At 35.2% G+C, this 17,060-nt stretch overlaps 2 protein-coding genes across 2 annotated transcripts in view; both read left to right on the forward strand.

The window, feature by feature from the left end:
- The window catches only part of LOC148940572 (sodium-dependent dopamine transporter-like), a 144,089-nt gene that overhangs the window by 54,936 nt on the left and 72,093 nt on the right, over positions 1 to 17,060 (forward strand). The window lies entirely within an intron of this gene.
- Positions 15,469 to 17,060, forward strand: part of LOC148940573 (sodium-dependent dopamine transporter-like) — a 72,111-nt gene continuing 70,519 nt past the window's right edge. Inside the window, exon 1 of the mRNA XM_089105523.1 lies at positions 15,469 to 15,696. Coding sequence (XP_088961649.1) covers positions 15,590 to 15,696 — 107 coding nt within the window. The 5' untranslated portion in view covers positions 15,469 to 15,589. The remainder of the gene's footprint in view (positions 15,697 to 17,060) is intronic.

Consider the following 17,060-nt stretch of genomic DNA (forward strand, 5'->3'; position numbering starts at 1 on the left):
TTTCGTCGAATAATTCATCTTCACTTTTTACAGATATGAATTGTGTGTTGATCCTTCCACTGCGTAAAAAATACTGATTTAATGCATGCAATAAACTCGCTAGTGTCGATAACCTGCCATAGAGTACCAGTGGAAAAGCCGCGTCGTGTCCATGAACAAGCACAGAGTATGATTGGTAGAGCCGTACACATATTTCATGTCATTTTAAGAGGGGGACCTTTGGGGACCGGGGGAGGACCTTTGGGGGGCCGGGGGACCCTTGGGGGCCGGTTGGCCCTTTGGGAGCCCGGGGGACCTTTGAGGACCAGGGGAGGGCCTTTGGGGGTCCGAGGAGGGCGTTTGGGGGATAACATTTCGAAATTTTTACTTTTTAGTTTACTTTTTTCTTGCGGCGCATCCCTGCGGCGCATCCTGCGGCGCTTTCCTGCGGTGCCTCCCTGCGGCGCATCCCCTGCGGCGCTTTCCAGACCCGCGGCGCATCCCTGAGACGCATCCTGCGGCGCTTTCCTGGCCCACGGCGCATCCCGGCGGCGCTTCTCTGGTCCGGGGACCTTTGGGGGCCGGGGAGGCCTTTGGGGGGCACAGGGAGGGCCTTGGGCACAGGAGGGCCTTTGAGGGTCCGGGGGGACAGTTGGGGGCCTGGGGGACATTTGGGGACCGGGGAGGGCCTTTGGGACCCCGTTGGTCCTTTGGGAGCTCGATGGGCCTTTGGGGGCCCGGGGATGGCCGTTGAGGGTCTGGATGGCCTTGGGGGCGCCGGTGGCCCTGTGGGAGCTTGGGGGGCCTTTGAGGGTCCGGGGGACAGTTGGGGGCCGGGGGGACATTTGGGGTCCGGTGGAGGGCCTTTGGGACCCCGTTGGTCCTTTGGGAGCTCGATGGGCCTTTGGGGGCCCGGGGATGGCCTTTGAGGGTCTGGGTGGGCCTTTGGGGGCGCCGGTGGCCCTTTGGGAGCTTGGGGGGCCTTTGAGGACCGGGGGCTTCCTTCGGGGTTGGGGTAGGAGGATTGGAACCCTTTGGGGTTGGGTTAGAGGACCTCACAACACTGTTCAAATGAAACTTGTGTATTATAACGACCACAGAGTTTCACCATTAAATTCTCTTCTAAAATCTCTTCAAAAATCTTCTTTTAAAATGTCTCTATCTGTTTCGCCGAAATAGTTCCATAACCTGTCTAAAACGGTTTCGCCCAAATAATCCCTAAACGTAAATTCAGCGTGTTCCTTTGTTATTGGCATCTCTGCGCTAATGCATTTCAAATTAATAAAAAACCTTTTCGCGCGCTAAAACAATTCATCGCTAAGATGTTTCTTGGAGAATTGTTTCCATGGCCTTTGGTTATTAATATTATTTGGAGTTCGACCAGTAGAACTGTTCCCGAGGCAAAGACATTAATGATTTGGATCGATTCCTGGAGAAATGTTTCTAGGCGAAAATTTTTAAAGTCTGACAGATGATGTCATTGATTGATTGATCTGTCAAGAAAGGGGAAATTAATTTGTTGTTTCTAAGGGGAATTATTGATTCACGATAGGTGAATTGAGGTCGACAGCACAGGTGTTCCAAGGTCGATGTTGTTGTTGTTGTAAGTGCACGCTCTCAGTGAATGTCAAGGTCGATGTTGTTGTTGTTGACACACTTGGAAAAAGAGGTCATTGACCGATTACGCAATCTTTCTCCCTAGGGAGGCGATGCCCTTATTTGGGGTGCAAAAAAGTTATAGGTGGCAGCAGGGGTGCCACATGGGGGTATAAGATAGCTTTCTACTAATTTAATATTTCTTTCTTTTTTCTTCCATTAATAGCTTCATTTTACAATGCAGCTAGTGCTTTGGACTTGGCCTGAGTGCAAACTGCGACAAATCTTTCACTGAATTCCACCATTTCTCTAGTAAACACGGCTTCTTTAAAGGAATCTATGCGTGATAACTTGATGACTTCCGGAAGATAAGCACAGAAATACAATTTGTCTGAAGAATTTGTTTTGCATTCTTTTTATATATATCTCTTGATTGTTTGGTCTTTTCCATGTGACATTTCCAATAAATGTAAGTTTTACAATCGTCTTTTACACTTTCTTCATTGTGTTTTTTTTTTTTTTTTTTTTTTTTTCTAATCCCACCTCCTCTCCTCTCGGTGACATAATAATCTTTTTCACTTAAATTCAACCTTAATGTCACCTACACTAAGTTAAAAACAACTTTTATTTTTTGAAATTTGGATTTGGGTAGCCAAACATCATTGACAAAGACAAGGTATGCTACGAAAAAATTCAAAACCGCAAAAAAGTACCATTCCCGGTTTAGCAGGGTGCCCTTCTGCCATAGGGCACCCCTTTCGCCGTGAAAATACATTAATAATAGACAAATGATTTTCATAAAACCTTGTTCTCAATCAACTATACATCATCCTCCATCCTCCCAACCTTCCCTCAACCCGAAAACAAACCTAGGAGGGGTAGAAACCTGTGCCCTTACAATATCCTTAGACACGCCATTCTAATCCTTCTTGTATAACACACAAATAAACTACTAAAAAAATTTTAATATCCATTTGGCTACTCAAAAATCAAACAAAAACCAACAAAAAATAAATTAATATGATTTATCTTAAAACGAACATCAATTCCTCAATTTTTTTTTATTCATTGTGGTTTTGATCATGCTCCTTAAATTTGAAACACATACCATATTCTTCATGGCTTAGCTTGGTATTAAATAATAAAAAAAAAGTTTTTTCACTGAAGGTAAGGAGTAGCATTAAAGCATAAGCTGAACAGAAATTGTTACGTATATGAGGTAGACTGCTCCTCCTCAAAACCCTGCTCTTTAAGCTAAAGTTTTGTAGTACTTTTAAAAAAAGCTTCTTATTGTTCTAATTAAACAAACAGTGTTTTGGGAGTCGTTCTTAAAGAATCGGGACAGAATTCAAACTTTAGCGTAAAGAGTGAGGTGTTGAGCAGGAGCAATCTCCCTCATGTACGTAATAATTTCTGTTCGGTTTAAGTTATAATGTTGCTCCTTACTTTCAGTTGAAAAAACTGTTTTTTTGTTTTTTTTTAAATTTGTGATGGTTTTTAAAGTAACACCAGGAAATCTGGCTACAACTCCACGGATAAATCCCTCCTCCCCAGATGTTTATTCTCTAGACAATTCAATCCTAATGAAAATTTATCCCGGACAATTACCGTTAACATCTCCACGCCTAAAATTGAGTCGGCAGTGAAAAAGCAATGCATAAGAAGACTTTCTTATAGGAATTCAGGCAAACTCCCCTAGTGTAAGATATTTGCTGAAAAATTTGCCCCCTGGAAACCACCCTCCCCATGGAAAACCATCCCCGTGGGAAATTCACCAGCAGAAATCCCCCCCCCCCAAAAAAAAATACGGGCATGCTTCCCACTAAAAAATGTTATACGTAAACAATGGGAAAATTTTGCAACTTAAAGACCTTTCTATACAGGCTGTGGAGGGGTCATAATATCTCTAAAGGCATAGTTATTCGGTCTTTCAACTATGCTGAACAAAAAGGCTCTCTCAAATTGTTGATCGGACCATTTCGAGAAAAAAGGGGCGTGGGAGGGGCCTTATTTGACCTCCATTTTTTTATCACTTGAAAAGGGCACCAGAACTTTAAATGTTCGTTTTAATGAGCCCTCTCACGATATTCTAGGGCCACTGGGTCGATACGATCACCTCTGGAAAAAAAAAACAAACAAACAAACAAATAAACACAAATCCGTGATCTTTCTTCTGGCAAAAAATACAAAATTTCACATTTTTATATAGGAGCATGAAACCTTTACAGTAGGGTTCTCTGATACGCTGAATCTGATGGTGTGATTTTTGGGATGTTTCCCCCTTTTTACAAAAATGAATCAAGCTTTTGATGGGCGACATTAAATTTAATGAACTTAACATATCTGGAATCAGCACAGAAAGCCAATTCAAAATTCTGTTTTTTAAAGTTTCGGTTACTATTGGTCACAGTCGCTCCTTACTTACACTTCTTTACCACGAACTGTTTGACTATTTTATTTTACTCTATTTTACCTTATCCTATTCTATTCATTTATTTTATCCTATATATTCATTTATTATTCTATTTTATTTATCTACGTTAGTAGATAAATAAAATAAACTCTTTAACATTGAGTTCTTAAAACTCTTTAACATTGATTTCCAACCCCGAACCCTTAAAACATACAAAAATCCGTTTTTTTCTTAAAATTTTTTATCTATGATAATCAATTCCTCTGTATGATCTATTTCTATTCAAGTTTGTTCCCCGTTTAATGCCATATTCAACAATAGTCTTTTTTGTTTTCCGTACTACAAAATCCAACAAAGTTACCAATATAACTAGATGTAGAACACAGTACCATCAATTAACAAAAATTTCAGAGGGGCAGAGTGTATTTTTCATTAAGACTCTCTAAGGTGTGTGATTTTCATTAAGATTATATGACTTCTAAAGGGTTTTTCCCTTTTTTTCAAAAATCAGGCAAATGTTTTCAGGCTCTTAACTTTTGAGCGATAAGACTAAAGTTGATTGAACTTACATATTTAAAAGCAGCATAAAAATTTAATTCTTTTGATGTATCTACTGGTATGAAAATCCGTTTTTTAGAGTTTCGATTACTATTGAGCCGGGTGGCTCCTTACTTACAGTTTGTTACCATGAACTGTTTGAAATATTATACTCATATCATTTAACACCTTTCTATACAAATCATAAGAGCAAAAAAACTTGGATGGGAATTTAAAAAATCATTGTGCTTCATTTGATTAAGAAGATACCACCTATTTGAGGCAAGTTCTCTTCTGCATTGTGCGACACTTGGGCTGTGCCTTTTATATAATATAATATAAATATTATACAATATTATTATCTATATAATAAATAATATAATTATTATTTGTATAAAATTTTTAGTGGGTTTAGATGTCTACCTCTTTTATCTGGCGCATTATATATCGTTCCTGACATTGCATCTTTTTCAACAGCTGTTAAGGTTTCGTAAATGAGTTTTTTTTTCTTAGAATATCCTAAATTTGCGAGAAAAAAAGATTTACATACTCTAATTCTGTTTCCTTCTCTGTCATTAATAGTATATATATAAACGAGTTGTTCCTTGTTTCTGAAACACCTCGTTGTCTTATAACTGGTAGCTGTACAGCACGTAAAATAATGAAAGCCCTTCTTCTAGTGAAGTCTTTTTGCCAAAATTCAGTAATCCTTTCTTGCACCAATCTTCTGAAAAGATTAAACTGTATTTACATCTGCATTTTTCATTGCAAGGTGTACGTAGAAGGAAGTTTTCTTTTACCTTTTTGGCTGTGATAAGGCTTTTTTCTTCAGGCGTTATACTTTTTTTTAATTCTTTTGTCCTCTTCTTTGTCACTCCTTCATTTAGTTCTTTTGTCTTCCTTCAATGTTGAGATCGTTCTTTTTTCCCTAGTATCCAATACCGTTTCGTACTTAGGGCCTTTAATAAGTAAGTAAAGAAAAGCTGTTAGGAGTTGAGGCCATTTCAGTTTGAAAAGTCTGAACATACCAAAAACTCAGATATACTATGCTAAACAAAATGGCTATCTCAGAATTTTGATGGAATAATCTTTGAGGAAAAGGGAACGAGGGAGGGGGACTAGTAGCCTTTCGATCTTTTTGGTCAAATAAAAGGATATATTTTTGTTTCTGTTCAAATGAGCCCTCTTCTGATGTTCTAGAAACGTTGGTTTGATACGATCGCCTCTGGGGGGGGGGGGAACAAATAAACACGCATTCGTGATTTTCCTTCTGGTAAATAACACAAAATTCAACACTTTTGCAGATAGGGGCTTGAATCCTGATGAATCCTGATAGGGTTCTCTGATGCACCAAATCTAATGATTTAATTTGAATTAAAATTCTTTCACTTTTAGGGGATGTTTAATCCCTCTTTCAAAAATCAGGCAAATTTTCACAGTTTCTTAGCATTTATGAATAAAACTAAGCATAATAAATCTTATATATTTGGAATCAACATAGCCGATGACATATCGAATGATATCAAAATTCTGTTTCTAGAGTTTCGGTTACTATTGAGCCTTGTGGCTCCATTCTCACAGTTCGTTACCACAAACTGTTTAATATGTTAGCACATAAATCCCAAAATTTAAAGAATAGGACGTTATCCGCACTTATTAGATGTTTCAATTACAAATAAGAGAATTTGGAGACTTATTACCCCTTACGCCCAACCAATTTCAATCATCAAAGGTTTTAACAGAAGAAAATCTAATTTAGAACTGATGGATTATAGAGAAAAAACCCATAAATATGAAGACAATTTGACCTGAGCAAATGTTGTAAAATAGGAAGTATAGAACATTTTTGCAGTTTTGCGATTACCTAGAGTTGCCTATCATCTTCTTGATAACGCTTTAGGGGTCTATATCTAATATGGACACATGGTGGGAAATCAGAATTTTCCAAGGCTGTATATTTGCATAGATGCTAATCTGGAACATATTAGGAACTGTAGTGAATCCCTATTTTGTGTTTCTTATTAATTAGCTTCTTGTATGATTTGTTTGATTGAATCATGAATTAACGCGCTATATCGTGAAAAATCATTAGTTTTAGGAAAATATCACTAGTTTTAGATAAAAAATCACTATAAATCACTAGCTCGAGGAAAATCACTAGGCTACATAAAAAATCACTAGAAATAATGATAAATCACTAGGGGTGACAATCAGCGAAAGCAACTTGTCCGGTTTTGCTTAAAATTACGGTGTACTAAAGCAACCAGTCAGGTTTGTTGCAAGTTCCATTGGAGTGCCAAGAATAGTGACAATTTAATCTGCTTATCGCAAATGGTTAAATGGAAACATTCACATATATATCGTAAACATTTAGGCAAAAACAGGAATTCAACTTTTAGTAAAATCCAGTTTCCAGTAGTAGAGTTTCCAGTTTCCAGTAGTAGTTTCCAGTTTCCGTTATCCAGTTTCCAGTAGTAGACGGTACCAAAATTAAAAAAAGAAACGTGGATAAATAAAATCGGCAAACAATAAGCTAAAAATATCAGCTGGTCGTACTGAGCCATTACAGAGGTTGATTCTATTGCCCCATTCTCCAATTGGGATGGAAGAATTAAGTAAAAAAAGATGATTCCAAACAACAAACATCATAAAAAAATAAGACAGCAAACAGGTTAAGAGGGGGTAATTATCCTTTAGAGGTGCAGTTATCTTTGGAATTTGGGAACGCCTCTCATTTTACAAATGAGAAGCATTATCAAATTTAACCAATTAATTAGTTTATTAATTTATATTCACGGTTTACCCTGGCAACACTGACTAAATGTAATACTAGCCTAAAAACTTCAAAAGTCAGATCTTTTAGAATCGCGGTTTGAATAGATCTAAAGTTGGTACAGGGGGTAAAAAAATATTTTTATATTGATATCCTTGGTCAGGGCTATATCCATGATTTTTGCTGTGGGGGCTATTAGCTTTTAGGGGTGGGGGGTAAAAAGAACTTTAAAAACCCGTCAAAAATGTGTTTTTAGGGATTTTTTTATTACATTTTACGAGTCGGACAAACACTTTGGAGGGGGGGGACCCTTTAACCTCTCCCTTGAATGCTTGCCTTTTGCTTGGTACTTTAACGAACTTTTTTTTAATCAAACAGCTTCGTTTACGCGTATAGAGTTTTCGTCCTAGAGACATTTCGTCCTACCCCAGTATTTGACTGTTTATTTGTCCCCGCATAATAATTTTTCTTCAGGTTTATAGTTGTTTTAGAAGAGAATAAACATGAAGATTTTTTTTAAATAATTTAATTTTTTATTTTCCATATCTGGAACATGAGTCTTTTATAGGCATGATAGATGTATAAATTAATGGAAATACATATTTCAATACTGACGGAATATCTACCACTATCTTGACAATGTTCAGTAACAGTGAGTGATTCCAGGGTGGTTCCTGTCTGAACGGTTAATTCCAAGCCTGAAACAACGGATAACTCTATGAGAAATTTAGCATTCGGAAGCAACTACTTCTCGGTAGCAACTGGTTGGGAAACTACTACTACTACTACTACTAACAACTCATCGCAGCACCGAGCCGCCTGAGGCCAACACAGCTACTCTCACTATTCCTCCATCCCAATCTATTCAAAGCGTCCCTATGTACACCCTCTCAAAAAGTTCCCATTTCTTTTAAATGTTTCTTTGTGAAATCCTCCCACCCCTACTGCGGACGAGCTGCTTTCCGTTTAGCCCTAGCCGGTTGGCCGAAAAGGACAATCTTCGGCGATCTCTCATCCTTCATCCGCAGAACGTGCCCTAGCCCTAGAAAGCGGGATTGAACCACACTTCTCATACATTCTACTGTTTGAAATACGGTCAGTCGGACGTGTACCCAGAACAATCCATAGGCAATTTCTCTGGAAAACTTCTAGCGAATATCCATCCTGCTTTTCGGAGCGCCCATGCTTCAGAGCCATATTTGACTACTGTCATCACTGTAGCTTCTAAGATTCTAATCTTGGTTTGCAGACTTATCTTCCTATTCTTCCAAACTTGTATTAGCTATGAAAAAAACACCCTGAGCCATGGCAATTCTAATTTTAACATCTTCACTGCCGCCACCGTCTTTACTAATAATACTACCAAGGTAAGTGAAGCTGTCCACCTGATCAATCTTTTCGTTACCCAAAGTCACCTTTTCATCTTCATTTATTTTTAAACCTATTCTAGCACCTTGAACTGGCAAAACCTCTAAAAGTTCATTAATTTTGCTCACACTTTCATCTAGGATGCTTAAACCATCAGCATAATCTAAGGGGATGAAAGTTTTTCCTCCCCATTTGATTCGTGGTCTCCCATTGCATTTCCTGTGCTCCTTAAAACAAATATTGCTAGAATAATATCAGGGGTCAGTTTAATAATGGATTTTAAGTGGCAACAAACAAATTAAATACAAAATGTGATAATTCTTTGAGGAATCGAGTATAAACAAGGTATTTGGTATGCGCAAGTATGTTTAATAATAGTCACTGTTAGATTTATCGTCACTTTTTGTCAAAACAAACCTGGGCCGAAATAGATTTTTACAACCAGGTACATTAGGTCCAACCAATTTGATGCGTTAATTCTTAACGGCTTTAAATTGGCACTCAAATCTAGCCAAAAGGAAGATAACATGTACAACTAAACTGTTCACTACTCACCAAAAAGTGGTATTCTGCCTATATACCCTTTACATTCCCACTCGGACTAACAAAGGGATCTCGAGATTTTTGATTTTTTTACATCTTACTGAAAGTATATATTTTTTGGCTTTTTTCTAATTTCCCCTTGCCCGAAAAGTGCCCTCCCCCCAAAAAATTGTGGGTGTTGTGTTCAGCTATTTGTTGCTGCTACTGAGATGATATCACTTGACAACAGAAATGTCAAACAAAAAACAGTAAAATAATGTCAAATTCATTATCATTCGGTCAAGGTAACGGATTAGACACGTGCCTAGGAAGGGGACCAGAGCCTTTCCCCTCCTTTAAACGCAAAAACTGACTCTACTGCTTTGCGTGCACTTGACTTCCCTCTAGATCAAAACGCAAAAAAGCAGAAGGGACAAGGGTCAAAGTGGACTGCGTGACTGGAGTAAAATGGTGAGCCAATTTGCTGAGAATCAAGGTAAATTGAAAGACATTTTCAATGGCAATTGCTTATTCCGGAGCTGACTCATTAAATGACTAAAAAGGGCAGGAGAAACTCAGGTGAAGATAGGGGGCTGATCGACCCCGAAAATAAATGCACGAAAAACTGAGCTTCTCTCTTAACAAAAAATCGAAGGTGGAATGTTTTGCTAATATCTATTGCCATATTTTGCTATTTTAGAGTTCAGAATAATAACCCCCACCCGGTATTGGTAAGGTTTCACTCGTGGTAAGATGGTAAGACTAACCACCAGCTACCATGATAAGATTCACGTCTTTGGGCGAATGCAAAAAAATATGCGGTATGCCAAGTGGAAAGGAGGGTAAATTTCCATTTTTTTTTTCGATAGGCCTTATGGCGTTCCAATGGAAGGAGAATATTCTATATTCCCCCTCCCCTGTAGGCCCCTTCACAAATAAACTACCAAGAATTACATATGTAATCCTCTGTAGATCTCTGTGAAGACGGACTCTTCCGAAATTTATTTCTTTTTATTGCATTATCCGGAAAACCTATTGTTCTGATTTTGCTCGTAAACGTCTCTTGGAGTAATATATGACTTTATTAATTAGTTCTTTGGTAGAAACCAATTCAAGTACCGCAAAGTAAAGCTAAAAGACCATTATTAACGACGGAAAAATAACTGTAATTTAAGAACAATATACAGTACATTAATCTCACTTTTTTGGATGGTTCAAATCGTGGGGATTACCAATTTCACCAATTTAACCATAAGTTCCGAAATAGTTTTCTTATGTCGTTTTCAATGTGATCTCAGAATCTTGTAGACCAGTGTAATGAAAGTTTAAGGGACAAGTTAAATTTGTTTAGAAATGATATAGTGCACCGATCTTTTCGTTAACAAAAACTACTCTATACTGTAAATCAGGAGTTTATTTTATTATTTTATTACAGGTTTCTTGTGAAGGAATTTGAAAACTACTTAAGGCAGTTTTTAAACAATTTGTTGTAACAAATTGTAAGTAAGGAGCGATGCGGTTCAATAGTGACCGAAACTTTAAGAAACAGAGTCTTGGTGACAATGGATACATCAGAAGAAACGAATTGTGATGCTTACTCAGAATATACAAAAAATCATCAATTTTAATTTTACCCATCAGAAGTTACAAGCCGGGGAAAATTTGCCAATTTTTGAAAAAGGGGAAAACACCCCGAAAACTTCAAGTGATATTAATGAAAATCATACCATCAGATTCAGTATATCAAAGAACCGTACTGTCAGAAGCAGAATTATGGATATGGGTTCATTTTTTTCCCCCAGGGGTAATCGTATTGAACCAGTTATCCTAGAAGATCGGGAGGGGGCTCATTTGATCTCAAATAAAAAATTTTAGTGCCTTTTTAAGTTACCAAAATGTTGGATGGCAGCTAGCCCCCCTCCCACGCAGCTATAAACTTTGCCCATTATTTACATATAGTATTGGCTATTGGGAAGTATGCAGATACCTTTGAAGGGGGGGGGGATTTTCCGGCTGGAGGCTATGTGGGAGGATCTTTTCATGGAGGAATTTTTTTAAAAACTATCTCAGAAATTAAGTTAAAAAACAGGTTTTTTCTACTGAAAGTAAGAAGCAACATTAAAACTTAAAACGTACATAAATTATTACGTATATGAGAAGGTTGCCCCCTCCTCAATATCTCGCTTTTTACACTAAAGACTAACTATTTGTTCCAGTTATTTAACAATGACTCTCGAAACACAAGGAAACTTTTAATAATTTATTAAGCTTTTTTAAAATAAAAAAAAAATTTAGCGTAAAGAGTGAGGTATTAAGGAGGGGGCAACCGACAGTAGCATGTAGTTGGTTTTTTTTGTGGAAAAAAGAGTGGTTTTTATTGGCTGTCAACAATGCTTTTATTAAAGGCATACAATACACTTTTTCTTTCAATAACTTTACGTCAGTGGAAAACGCCTTTAATTCAGTTTTTTGCTCAAACACAAGGTTGAAAATTTTTTGATATTAGACATTTTGTTGACATTTAATAAAAACCAAGTCACAATAATATTCTCTCTGAGGTGCACCAATTGGGGATGGGGACAAGGGAGCAATGCCACCTGGATTTTGAAAAATACCTACTTTGGCATTTTCATTGACAACTACTTTTTTGTGCTATTTTCTTTGAAAAATCAAAAAAACAATAAAATTAATCTTAATAGATTTTGAAAAACACGCTTCCCTCTCCACCTACATCTGAGTTAGCGCTTCTGTTCTCTGCATCCGAGAGCATTTTGATATTCTATTTTTTCAGTTTTATTGATTATCGTCCTTTCACGTTTTTCATTATAAAATATATATATATATATTTCACGTTTTTCGTTTTTCATGTATATATATATATATATATATATATATATATATATATATATATATATATATATATATATATATATATATATATATATATATATATATATATATATATATATATATATATATATATATATATATATATATATATATATATATATATATATATATATATATATATATATATTTCTTTTTCTTACATGACTGGGTCGCTCCGTCAAAATTTTCTTATAACTATTTAAAAAAAATTCTTCATTCTTACAGTTGCGATTTTTCTTTTAATCGTCCTTGAATCATTTCTTCTAGATTTCGTCATGTCTCCCTCTGAGACAAATTTGTAAGCCTTAGAAATAATAAACAAATTGAAAAAAAAATACATATGTGTTATTATTAGCTATATCAATTAGCTGCTACCGCAGATAATTGAAATATGTTGATCTGTAAGGAGATTCCTACCTTAAATACTTTTGCGCGCCTCAGAGTCGTCTGACCGTCTCAAAGACAAAGAGCGTATGAGCAAATTCTCTCTGGGGACTACCCACCATCTAGAGCAATTGGAATACGTGGTTTAACTACGAAATTTGATTCAAAAGATAGTGAAATTTTACGTCCCCTGAGTTGGCAAGGTTTTCAAGTAAAGTGGGTAGCACCACAGGGAGCTCTCAAAGCTGCCAAATAGCTCAAATGACAATTTTTTCAACTGATTGTCAGCGTTGTCCTAGCAGGTATGCGATAGAATTTTTAGGAAATGCCCTTTTCTGAACTTTAAACAGAAAATTCTGCTCCGTTTATACGAAAAAAAAATGCATACTTTCTAATGATATAAGTTTGATTAAAACTGAGTGTCTCTATCTCTGGCACAAAAAGGGAAAAGTTAAATGGTTTTTCCAAGATTTCTGGGAAAATAGGTGTTGGCACCTAAATTATGACAGGACCGCCTAACAAATGTTAATAATTTGGCCACACAAATTAAAAAAGTTTATAATAGTCTAGATAGCGTGATCCTTTAAGGTATCGAATTTTCTTAAGAAGAAGTGGAAAATAGTAAATACTGTATTGAGAAGAACATGAGGATTCATGCAAAAATCGTAAAAATCTTGGATTAGGGGAGAGAGAGAGAGAGCTCTGGTCTATATATATTTACGCTGAGGCATCTTCTAAAAGAACGAATAGATAGCTATGATGAATAGCTTTACTAGGAAGACACTTTTGAATGGATATTTACTACCGAACGTAATGTAACGAAACTTGATAATATAATTTAATCTTTAAACTTTTAACCAATGTGCTTTAATTACCCATGTTTTATTCTTCTATCTTTTTTTCAACGTTACTTTAATTTTTTCTTTTTTTGGGGTCCTTAACAAGTTCTCTTCTAGGATCTTTATTGTTATTGATGTTTGTGTTATGTTTTTATTCGAATAATAAATTGAAAATAAATTGAAAGTAAAATAAATGATTTGAACGAAACTGTTACTCACGTATTCAATCCTCGACATTACTTCTTTCAGGTTCTCGGATTTTCCAAGATGGCTGGGGCACGTTCTGTGGATGGAAGATGACAGATTGCCAAAGATTGTCCTTTTTGGCTAGCCGTCTAGGGCTAAGCGGAAAGCAGGTCGTCCTCGTTTGGGTTAGGAGGATGTCGTATGGTAAGATTTAAAAGAAATTGGATCTTCCTGGGAGGTTGTAAAGAGGGAGGCTTTGAATAGATTGGGATGGAGGAGGAGCGTGCGTAGCTGTGTTGGCCTCAGGGGGCTTGGTGCTGCGATGACTTGTTAATAGTAGTACTACATCTTTTTTGTGAATAAAATTAATTCATATCTTATTAATGGTGAAGCTCTCCGCAGGATTATGTTAATAGCTTATTTTCTCTATAAAGGAAATATGTCTCAAATAGACGGAAATCAAAAACTAAATGTCAAGGGTTACATATTCTTGGGCAAAGTAAGAATCCACCTATACAATTGATAAGTCTGTTTATAGAAAACCTACTGTTTTAATTCATAAATATACCAAAGTGAAAACAAACTAACAAGCCCGGCTTTTAGATTATTTGTTCAATAATTTTGGGGTCAAGGGTTCAAGTTTGGTATTAGCTTTTTTTTTCGTCGGTAGAAACTTAAATATTGATGGTATATATTTTTTTAGTAAGAGTTGCATCAGGGAAGTAAAAACAGTGTCATACCATTTTACGAGGACAGTTGGATAGACAAATTCAATTAATAGGGGAACTTTTTATTCCTAGATCAATATTTTTAAAGTTATAGTTTCGGTAAGTCTACGTATTTTGTCCAATGGATTGGGGAAGGGTAGTTAACTTGAAACCTTATGCAACTGTTTTGTTGGGGGCGCAATACGACTTCAATTTTTTTCCTTGGAGGGGGCAAAACAATTTTTATCTGATTCTCCAAAATTAGTTTATAATTTTTCACGTACAGTTGGATAAGCAAATTCAGTTAAAGGGAAAGGGGGAATTCCTAAATTAGTATTTCCAAAGCCACACTTGACAAGTCTGCCGTGCTTAGTCTCATAGATGGAGTTAATTTGAAGGTTTCTGGAGTCGTGTTCTTGGGGGGCGGGTAGGGGCCTAGATGACTACAACTTTTTTGGTTGAAAGGGGGCAAAACAGTTTTTAAAAGATAATACCCTGCGGTTTAATATGCATGACGTCCGACAGATTTCACTGCTCGTATAATAATAATGAAGAAAAAAGGAAAGAAGAACCCACGGTGCTACCAATTCAAAAAAAGTTATTTTTCTTGTTGTTCAATGTGGGAAGGGCTGTAACCTCCCTGTGTGAGATTTTAAACAATATGGGAGTTTCGGTGATCTCAATGGTGCAGTTTTATTTTGATCTGACAACATTTGCGAGTATTTTTAGGCTAGCTTTCGAATATTACGATGAACCGATATCTTTATTACCATTCCGAATCAGCTTCTAATGACGGTTTTTTCTCGCTTGACAGTTATTTTTTTTTTTTGGGAAAATAATTTAAGATTTTTGGCTACTAGGAGCTGTGGTTCGTTCTTTACTAGGTTTGCCCTTACCGGGGCAGCCGTGATATTAACAGGCAACCGAGACAAGTTGAAAATGATTTTCTTCATATTATGATCCAGTTTGTTTGGGAGAGGAGGGGGTTAAGGGGGCAAGGCAACTACATAATGTTTTTTCTTGTAGGGGGGAAAAACTATTTTTCTATGATTTCTACAAAGATTACACACTACGGTGCTTTATGCCCGTTTCCGACCGATTCCGCTGCTCGCAAATAATAATATTAGTAGCTAAAAGAGACAGTTAGAAATTGTCGTTCTCGTCATATTTAAATCCAATTTGAATTTTTATTCGTATAAGTAGAGTGTCTTCTCCACTCTCAAGAAGACAAGAGTAACTTTTTATCAAAGTCTCATTCGCTCTCGCTTTGATCTACTGATCCTAATTAAATCAAGATCGGCAACTCCTGTGCCTCTAACTAAAAGGACGGTACTTCTCTCTCTCTCTCTCTCTCTGCTTATTTGTCAGCTTGTTGCTGGAATGACTGGAAGAAGGTATGGTCCTGGGTGATAACCAGGACAAGAGTAATGTGAGGGATGAGAATTGCCTAAAAGGGATGAGTGAGGTAAATGAGGAGCTGCATGATGCGGAATTAAATGAAAAGTAAGTTATTTTTATTTACTTAACTAACTTGTAATTAACTGAAATATTTTTAATGCAAAAAAGACCTAAATATATAATATTGGGGGACGGATTTTCCAGATAGATGGCGAATTTGCCCACGATCCTGCATTTTGGAGGCTGGATTGGGAAATTTTCTTTTTAGTTGCAATGGCATGGTATATCTAACGGGGGATTCGTTTAATAGTTGAAATAATAAGCTGCTACTTAGGATCCTTAAATCAATGCTTACAAGATATATAGTGGCAAAAGGTAATTTGATTTTAAAGGGTTTAAAGACTTGAAAATAACAGTTTTATTTTATTTATTTGTATTGCTTATTCATTATGCGTATTTGTATATACATATATTTTTTTTTTTTTTTTTTTTTTTTTTTTTTTTTTTTTTATATATATATATATATATATATATATATATTTTTATATATATATATATATATATATATATATATATATATATATATATATATATATATATTTATATATATATATATATATATATATATATATATATATTTATTTATTTATATATATTTATATATATATATATATATATATATATATATATATATATATATATATATATATATATATATAATATATATGAATACATAACGCATAAATAGCTGTTTTATTAAAACAATGGCGACAAAACTATTGTCGCCATTGCTTAATAATGGATTAATAATGCTTAATATGATATTTTAATAATGGCAATATAATAATATGAATAAATATATATATATATATATATATATATATATATATATATATATATATATATATATATATATATATATATATATATATATATATATATATATATATATATATATATATATATATATATATATATATATATATATATATATATATATATATATATATATATATATATATATATATATATATATATATATATATATATATATGTATGTATACATATTCATTTATATATAAGGGGGATCCAGTGTGGCAATATATAACATCAATTTTATAGGACTAAAGAGTATTTTTTGATCTGGTATAATCAAATGTCCAAATATTTTATTGACAGAGGGAAAATCATTAATAGAACTGTTTTATTACATGGTGCTTCCCTTTTATTTTATTAAATAATAGAAGCACGCAAGATTTTTGTATTAAAAAAATTATTAGGAGAAGCTCTTACAAAAACAAATAAAACGAACGATTATTTTATTTGAATTAATTAGCACGGAATATACTGAAACAATTTATTTCAATCCAAAAATGTGTTATAATGTATTACATTCGTTTTATAGGAAAATTAAAAACTGAAACATTATCAGGTCGTTATCATTTTTAGGCCTTTGAGATGATTGATTG

Source organism: Artemia sp. Qi Xiang Cuo, chromosome 19, assembly GCF_049724085.1.
Source record: "Artemia sp. Qi Xiang Cuo chromosome 19, ASM4972408v1, whole genome shotgun sequence".
NCBI classification, from domain to species: domain Eukaryota; kingdom Metazoa; phylum Arthropoda; class Branchiopoda; order Anostraca; family Artemiidae; genus Artemia; species Artemia sp. Qi Xiang Cuo.